The sequence below is a fragment of the Anopheles coluzzii genome, chromosome 3 (genome assembly GCF_943734685.1).
Source record: "Anopheles coluzzii chromosome 3, AcolN3, whole genome shotgun sequence".
Taxonomy (NCBI): Eukaryota; Metazoa; Arthropoda; class Insecta; order Diptera; family Culicidae; genus Anopheles; species Anopheles coluzzii.
This window is the reverse complement of record NC_064671.1, coordinates 8,764,969-8,773,780: the sequence shown is the minus strand read 5'-3', so window position 1 is coordinate 8,773,780 and position 8,812 is coordinate 8,764,969. Positions and strand designations below refer to the sequence as shown.

Sequence of the window (8,812 nt, the reverse complement as noted above, 5' to 3'; positions counted from 1 at the left end):
TGCAAACAGACGCTAGTTTTTGGTCCCGTATCTCCCTAGAGGTGTGTTGTGCAGTGGGCAGTCCGGTTGTGCAGTTTGTTTATCGGAATTGCTTTTCTGCAAAATTGAGTATTTACTTCAGTGTTTCGTTCCTTGTAGGATCTTGACGAATGCATAACAAATTTAAAAACCAATTTGTATTTAACTTTGAGCACATTACTCTTCCACAACCGGGTAAAAGAAAAGTGCACAGCGCCGCCCTCGACCAATGCTCGAAAATCAATACCTTTTCGGCGGGTCGGGTGTAGATTAGGCCGAATTGTTTTCGTTGCCCGAGCGCGGCCGCACCATTTTCGTACCGCGTGATCAGTTCAACGTGCCTTCCTCTGTTCGGTGGTTCGCAGTTTAGGTGATCGCGTGAACTTGAAACCCGCAAAAGGTAATGGACCGCACATATGCATTCGTAGCCGTAGTACACGTGGAAATCGTGGCATCGCTGCAATGATGCAAATGGACAGGGGATGTCCACTAAGAACCCAAAGCTCTGGTTGCTGGGGCCATCTGTCAAAACCGGATACCAGCTGAAACAGCAGACAGCACACTACGCATATTCGGGTGACAGCCGTTACTGTATACAATTCCGAAACGGGCATGTGTATGCGTGTTAGTGTGGTCGCGAAAGACCGAGCGAATCGTTTCACCTCGAGGGTGTTTTGTATGTGTGTGTGTGGTGGTGGTACGGCCGTTGGGTAAACAAAACATTCAACAAAACGTACGCATTAGTGACACGGGATACGGTGATAGTGTGAGGAGATTAGCGTGGCCCAACAAACACCTACTAGTAGAGGTGGTTGCTTTGTTGGGTAGCAAAAACATGGCACCGTGAGCCGAGGTCTCTTTGTGTGTTTGATATTATTGGTTGCCATTTTTCCCTGCCCCCCTCTTCCTCTACGCATTGTTTTTTTCTGGCCGCAGAACGGTAGCAATGGTCCCATGTCACGTCGCAAGGATTTGGCCCCATTACCGCCCTCCCAGCAGCTGGAAATGGGGCTGGACGACATGGAGGATTTGTGATTTATGACGATGACTGTCCGGGACCGGACCGGTTCTTTATTTAGGACTTTAACTTTTTCTTCCATCCCAGTTGATCCTTGCCGCTGATGATGATACAAAGCAACAGTGAATGACAAAGGCAAGTTTGTGGTAATGGTATCACGCAAATTGATCATTTATTTTCCGGCCCCAAAGGTGGTAATGTTATCGCCGGCAGAGTTAAACTGTCACAAGCCTAATAATAGTGGGCCGCCTGAAGTTGGTTGGTTTATTTTTGCAACCTTTTGTCCGGTATGTTTTTGTTTTCCCAGTCTTTCATCCTTTGATCGATCAACCTTGAAGTGTGCTTCCTCTATTCAAGGCGTTAAATCATCATTTGATCCTACCTTTAGTGCCCAATTTCCATTTTTATTTGCACCGACACACCAAAACTTCACCTTGTGCCACCTGGAACGGTATCAAGTATTGATTGGAATTGAATTCGAATTCAAGCACTGCTACCGCACAGCAGGATCATCACACCAAGGCGTACGGAATGAAAACGTTCACGTACTTCTCAGAACTTCCAATTGAAATCGTATCAAGTGTTCTTTTTCGTCTTGTAGCTTTGTTTCGCCTATCTTATTTTCGACCTACTTTTGCAACGGCCACAATGTTGTTCAAACGTCTTTCTTGTTAGTTGAATAAAATGCTTGTACCTTCCCTCGTAGAATACTTCCACATTTCTACGGAGCGCAATATCGGAACGGTGAAAATAAGCCGTAAGGGAATAAGGGAATTAGATCGCACCAAGTCGTTTTCGCAGTGTGACTTTTCTAAAGGGGAGTTTGTTGTGTGTGCGTGTATGTGTTTCCCACGAAGCTAACCTTTTAGGGTCGGTAAACGTCACCTTTAAAAGTTGACCGGCTGTATCAGAATAAAAGTGTTCGGCTTATCGTTCTGGGAAATGGCGTACATTGTAGCCCATTTGCATGATGTTGATCGGCTGTTTTGTCTGTTGTCCTTTTTTCTTCTACCATAAATGGATGCTTATCACAATGTTCGGCTTGATAACAACAGTACATGTAACGGAATGAACGTTCTTCCCACATTACATGCGTCTGTATTTACTTGTTTCTTGCTGTCAAATTTTGCTGTCTCCCTTATCAAATTGTTAGCCGAGTCAAGAGCCTAGTCAAACGGTACAAGAGTTTAGGCTACTTTTTTTGTCGTTACTTCGTCGTTGCTCAGGAAAGAGGTGGTTTCTGTATGAATAATAGAGCAGGGTTGTTATAGCAGAAGTATCTTCTTCAAATGGATCTCTGGTCGATGCCCGTAGGCATCGTGGTTGAAGATGAAAGAGATAAGTAATGTCTTGAATTTGGTAGTCTCACGGGAAAACGTGTATTAAATTGCCCAACAACACACTGAAAGGAGCGCTGCTGTTGTGGGTTGTAATTGAGCTAAAGCTCAAATCAATTTCGATCTATTGACTTATTTGAATAAATTCAAACGGCTCACACAGCCATCTATTTACTCTGATAGAAAGCCAGTCATGTCTTTCTTCAGAGTCACAGTATTTTCGCCTCAAAGAAAACGTTTTCTTTCCTTATCTACCTCAGGGACTCTGCTATGCTCTGCAAACAGACAAAGTAAAGAGAAACGATTTTTATTTACTTTGACTTAACCTTTCCCGAGTCGCTTGTGCTTGTGTTTTGAATTTTCTTGCCAATTTAGCATTTTATCAACCGTCGGCAGCGCGCATTGCCAAAATCCGTTGGGACCGAAATCACGACCTACGGCCATGAAGGAGGGATGATTTAATCTCTTAAATTCGCTCCATCTTTTCCCAATCTCGAGTGGGCCTTACGCTCCGTGTACATAACAGTAGCGCTTTGTCATCTTTCTAAAGTCAAGCTTTTTCCGGGGGGAGGGAGGAGGACGAGTACGAATGAAACCGAAAGCTGTTAAGGCAGTGGCGAGCTGACCTTTAAAAAGGAACCGTCCTGCGTCTGTCGGTGTGCCGTCATCAACTTTGGGACTTTAGGACGTTGCTGGGACGTTTGCTAATGAATGCAAACGAAAGCGCTTGGCTGCATTTTGTTTAGGGTTTAGTGCGAAACAAAGCGGTACCCTGCTTCACGAAGACTGTCTTTTTTACATTACGTCCTTTTTGTGGACCTTTTTTCTATTTGTCTTGTAGCCTTCTATGTGTGTTTGTGTTGGCAGAGGAGGCCCTCTTCACTTCAAAAAGCTGTCCGGGTGGAAAATGTTATGATAAATGGGGCCCAAGCCCAGCCCAAGCCCATCCACCCAGTCGGGCCTGTCTGATTAATTGATCAGCTCTTCTCGTTCATCCTTCCTACGCTCGAGCAGAACAGAAGTAATTATGAAACCGTGTGGAAGGCGGAGGAGAACGAGCACAAAACGACGAGCCGTGAAAACATGAGCGGTGGGTCGTGTTTTACACCGTACAAGACGCCATCCCCCAGCCAATGGTGACGATGAGAAATAATTGGCAGCAGCAGCAGTAGTAATTGAAAAGAAATTAATGAGCGTTTGCTGGTTGATTGATGTGAGCGCTCGGCGGCGGATCTTTAGCCGCGCGCTCCGTAGAAGCTAATTGACGTTTTGAAAAGTGCGTTGTAGTATTTATTTTTTCTTTTTCACACCTTTTCTGAGGGCAAATTTTACACGTGTTCCTACTAAGTACATGGCAAAAAGGTTTGCTTTTAAGTATTGCTAGCGAATATCCTTTGTACAGTGGTTGAAGTCAAACAGCCCCTGCTGAAGGTCATTAGTTGCCCGGTGAATACTGTCGCTGCAATCGTAGCTAGGGTTTGACTGCTTACATACAGCAAATTCTTCAAGCTGAAGGGACAACCGATTGGCTGCCAGGTGAAACAAAACACTGCCGCAACCTATCAGCTCGGTACGGGGGTCTAAAAGTAAAAACGGGAATTTTATTTATCTAACTGTGAAAGCATTATATCCTTATTTGTGAAATATACCTTCCGCGTTTACGGTTGCAAACACTCCGACCCAAACCAACAGCCCAACAGTCAAGACGGACAAGAATCTCATGATTAGAGACGCTTCTGGTTGTGTTGATGAGTTTCTTTTCCCGGTCGCTGTCGGCTAAGTGCTGGCCGATGGAAAGTAGTGCCATTCATTTTATACGTGCCTTACACAGAGTTTTGCGCAACATGAAAGTAAAACACGGTACAGCTGGGCACACAGAACAAATGTATTTTTAATCTGAAATTAATTTGTCACTTATTTCTGCTTGTTTTTGCTCGATTGCCACCTGTGCGTCATGCACGCTTGTCGCTTGGCCAGTGCAATGTAAATAGTATAATGAAATATGGTTTTTAATGAAATGCGGTTTGTGGATGTAAATTGGCTCTTTTGAAAGGGCATTCGTTGCAAGACTTTAGGTAATCAAGTTTGTTTTAAGTTTATGTGTAAAGGTACTTACTTACTTACTTATCCTGCGCTACAACCGCTTTGCCTCAGGAGTGTCCGAAACCGCTCACGGTCTCGCGCCTTCGTCTGCCAGTTAGTTTTGGCTTTGATGGCGGACACCTCCACGCCATCTTGCCACTTCAATTCGGACCTGCCACGCCTCCTCTGTCCTTGTGGTCGGCCTAAATAGACTTTACGGGCTGGGTCCTCCGTTTCCATGCGTACAACATGGCCAGCCCACCGGAGCCTGGCTAGCTTGATACGCGGCACGAAAGTGAGGTCGCCGTACATCTCGTATAGCTCGTCATTGTAGCGGCTCCTCCATTGTCCTTCCACACATACGGGGCCAAGTATCCTTCTGAGCATCTTCCTTTCGAATGGGGCTAAGAGGGTTTCGTTAAGGTACTCGTTTGCTATATTATGTATGAAGCATGTTGCACTATGTATGGTTTTGAGTAGACATGATTTGGAACCTTTTTCGCCCAAAACCCCGTGGGAAAACACGTGTACGATGGATTACTTCAATTAAGTACCTGGAATTAGCTACATCAATCGAAGAAAATTGCACGATAGAGACCCAGTAAATTTCCAGATATTTAAAATATTATTCTCGATCTTTCAAAACCGAATTGCTGAGTGGATATAACATCCTCTTCTTCTATTTGGCGTAACGTCCTACGTGGACATACTAGCATATACAGGCTTTCGAGACTTAATTCATTAACACGTAGCCGGATAGTCAATCCTTGCTACGGGGGGATGATCCATTCTGGGCTTGAACCCATGACGGGCATGTTGACGGCTGTACCACGAGACCACCCCCAGCCGAGTGGATATAGCATGCAGAAGTCAATATAGGAAGAAATTTCTACAACGATGTGATATTGTTCGGTAAATAGGTGTAATCATAGTGCCATCCTGATTATTATATCACGATTTTCGATAGCATCGGTCCGCAAAGAAAATAATGAAATTTAATGTAATATATTCAGCACATAATCATTTATTACACCATGGTTTTAATAGACCAACAGCAACACCTTCAATTATTGTATATTCTTAGTACAGTAACTGTAATTAACCAACTGCTGCTGCAGATCAACCTTTGCACGCTGTATACTATCGCTGCAATCGTGTTGAGGATCGTTGGCAGTCGCTTCCTGGCGGCACGCTGTAAAGTCCTCGACCATCTGCTGAAGTCGTGTCATAAGCAGACCAAACAAATTACCACTGCAAGCACCCAGTGCATCGACTGGATCTGTAACGGACGCAACAGGGTTTGTTCTATTAGATATGAGTTTTCCCCGCAGCAACGTCTCTATCACCCGCACCCCCCCACTCACCGTTGGCTGTGACGCTCTGCACAGAGCACAACAACAGCCCGATGAGTGCGACGCAGCAGAATCTCATGATTACCAGTTCGTGAGCTGCAGTTTCTCCGTACTAGTCGATAGTTGAAATTAGTTTACTGTACAGCGGGAGAAAAGTTGTACCTTCCTTTTATAGTGCCGGCTTTTTTTTTTGGGCGAACAAACGATTGGCTCAGCTGGCTGGGCTGGGCAACTGGAAAGCAGCTGTGAGGGAAAAAATGCAATTTAAATTTCAAATCCAACTTCACCATCCTTGGCTGTGCATGTTTGAGGAAAAAAGAGTTCCCCGCAGTTACAGATGCTTGAAAAGTGCTTCATTTGCACGCGAGGAATTGCACTTGTTTGGGGTGTAAATTGCACAACTTGCATAGGAAAAATGCATTCAATTGAACAAGTCAGTGAACGTTAGTTGTAAACGATTGTGTATAACCATTGTGTACCATATTGAAGTCGCCGTGACGACCTCGTATGAACCGGTGGCCCTATCGTGGCCGCTCTTGACATTGAATCGTGGCCAGTTGGTATGATTAATCGTTATGCTACCCATCGTTCAACAGCCTTCTTGAAGGTGATGCGCGTTCATCCCACCGTTCCATAAGCGGGCACCCCAGGGGACGGTGTGTCGACATAATACCGACGATTGAGGCGCAAATTTGATAAGCGCATTATCGCGCTTAAGCGGAGCAACAACAAAAAAAACACGGGATTGCCGCCGGTTTATACAACTGTGCCGGGACGAAGTGTCTATATCAATTGTGTCCAGGCAGTAAGACACACACACCGCCCAAAATTGTTTTATGCTCGAAGCCAGCCTGTGTCCTCCCCATAAACGTTTCCATCGCGATCGCGGGCGTCTCATCGTTATTTGCAATCTGTGAGCGTAAACGAACGTACTATTGATAAGAGAGGGAGAGAGAGGGACAGAGGGAACATCGTTTCAAATTTATTGCCCACCACGACACGCTGACAGCGACGATCCAAAGACGGACACAATTTCTAATCTGTTCCGATGTGTTTAACTTGACGTTATTTATTTTCAGTTCCGCAAAACACGGCTCTAATCGTGAGTAGCATCGCGCGTCCCCGCGTGTTCAACAAGCACAGGCACACATACACCATACCCGAGCGACACTGGTGCTTCTGCTGCTGCTGCCGTTGGTCAGACCGAGCCCGAAATTCGTGTGGGATTAACCATCGCCTGACTGCACACAGAGTGCCATCGCACGATTCACGAAGCGGACGTGAACGAGCAAACACCCGGGGACCATAATCCATCGGCATATCAAACTTGCTGTGAACGCGGCGAAACCACACAACCGTTTCTTGCACCTCGCTCGCTTTTCGCCCGTGAACAAAAGGATGGAATTTGATTCGGGTTCCGCTGAGCTGAACCAACGAATAGCCGAATGGTTGCGCTGGGATAAGGTAAGCGAAGCAGATAGCAGTGCAAACTCCACGCTGGATTTGGATTTTCATTGTGTGTTTTTTTTACCGACCAACCAACATTTTATGTCCCTTTTTTACCCCCCACACACACAGAATGAAAAGACTTTGGAGGAGGTACGCGAGCTGGCACGGCGCAGTGAGTGGAAGGTGCTCGGGGACCGGTTGCTGCAGCGGCTCACCTTCGGTACGGCCGGGCTGCGCGGCGTGATGCAGGCCGGGTTTAATGCGATGAACGATCTGGTGGTCATACAGTCGGCGCAAGGATTGGCCAAGTACTTGCTGCAGTGCTACCCGTCGGCGGAGGACCGTTCGCGGGGCGTGGTGCTGGGGTACGACGGGCGGTACAACAGCAAAAGGTACGGAAGTGAACCAGTGTGTGCGAGTGTGTGTTAGTGTGTGTTTAGGAGGATTTGGAAAGGATGGTGGATTTTAGACGTTTCCTGGAAGTTCCTGCAAGTAGATCAGTGAACAAGACGACGACGACGAGGAGGACGTTGTGCTTCTACCATCGTTCCACTAGTAACATCAAACGTGCTAGCAACCGAACAAATGAACTAGTAGAGACGGCTTTGTGAGCTAACTCTGGAAAATTAGCCCACTGAAGCATGCATCCTTTATGTCCTCGGTGAATGTCCTCTTGAGCATTGTGACTAGACCGATTCGTTACTCATTTTGTGCTGCGAAATTGGCAGAGTTATGTTGGCGTCAGAGACTGTTCTAGAACGAGCTGCAAAGCCACGTGTGTTTAATAATTTGTTGACTGCTTCTTATTGAACAGAACCCGTTTACCTATCCATGCAAGCCGACGACTTCACTAAGAAGCAGAAGAAGCCGCAGCAAATAATTAAACACAATAAGTTTTCGCTTGTGTTTGGTTAGCTGTTTAAAAGTGTCTCCCCATTACGGCCATACCACAAACTAAAACTAACCTTACCTAAACGATATATTCTATGCCTCGATTCTAGATTCGCTGAGCTAAGTGCTTGCGTCTTTCTGCACGAAAACATTCCGGTCTGGCTGTACAGCCGCACGGTCGCGACACCGTTCGTGCCGTTCGCCGTGCTCGAGCTCAAGTGTCTGGCCGGCATCATGGTGACGGCGTCCCACAACCCGAAGGAAGACAACGGCTACAAGGTGTACTGGACGAACAGTGCGCAGATCATACCACCGCACGACAAAAACATACAAACATCAATTATGGAGAATTTGGAGTAAGTAACTGGATGATGATACCAACCTTTCGCCCCTTTTCGGAGTGCCACCACTAAATGTGAGAAAGGGTAAACTATTTAAAATGATGATTTATTAAGTGGTACTTGTAACAGAGAAAAACAGATCTATTACGGAGAGAGTAGGGACAAAATGGGAGAATGGAGATCGCTTTCGGTGTGCCTGGTTTGTGGACGTAAATCATAGCCCCGAATTAAAGTTAATACTTTAATTGAAATGCAAACGTAATACCCGCTCTCTCTCTCTCTCGCGCTCTCGGTGCTTTCGGTGCAAAACCATTAACCGGCCCG

At 46.0% G+C, this 8,812-nt stretch overlaps 3 protein-coding genes across 8 annotated transcripts in view; 1 reads left to right on the top strand and 2 right to left on the bottom strand.

Moving 5' to 3' along the window:
* LOC120955169 (phosphopentomutase) overlaps positions 1 to 8,812 on the top strand; it is a 58,493-nt gene that overhangs the window by 45,811 nt on the left and 3,870 nt on the right. For 4 of the 6 annotated variants that reach the window (XM_040375750.2, XM_040375747.2, XM_040375748.2 and 1 more), the window contains 3 exons: positions 6,887 to 7,271; positions 7,386 to 7,648; positions 8,258 to 8,503. In XM_040375750.2, coding sequence (XP_040231684.2) covers positions 7,206 to 7,271; positions 7,386 to 7,648; positions 8,258 to 8,503 — 575 coding nt within the window. In that variant the 5' untranslated portion in view covers positions 6,887 to 7,205. Of the gene's footprint in view, positions 1 to 294; positions 419 to 6,620; positions 6,721 to 6,886; positions 7,272 to 7,385; positions 7,649 to 8,257; positions 8,504 to 8,812 lie in introns of those variants that run through there. The other 2 variants (XM_040375749.2, XM_040375751.2) reach the window with 2 other exon arrangements.
* On the bottom strand, positions 3,635 to 4,882 carry LOC120955178 (uncharacterized). The gene is made up of 2 exons (XM_040375766.2): positions 4,023 to 4,882; positions 3,635 to 3,953 (listed from the first exon to the last, which is right to left on the bottom strand). Exons 1-2 carry the CDS (start codon positions 4,093 to 4,095, stop codon positions 3,754 to 3,756), a joined length of 273 nt encoding a protein of 90 aa, XP_040231700.2. The 5' UTR covers positions 4,096 to 4,882; the 3' UTR covers positions 3,635 to 3,753.
* LOC120955177 (uncharacterized) lies at positions 5,456 to 6,331 on the bottom strand. Its single transcript, XM_040375765.2, has 2 exons — positions 5,820 to 6,331; positions 5,456 to 5,734 (listed from the first exon to the last, which is right to left on the bottom strand). Exons 1-2 carry the CDS (start codon positions 5,884 to 5,886, stop codon positions 5,523 to 5,525), a joined length of 279 nt encoding a protein of 92 aa, XP_040231699.2. The 5' UTR covers positions 5,887 to 6,331; the 3' UTR covers positions 5,456 to 5,522.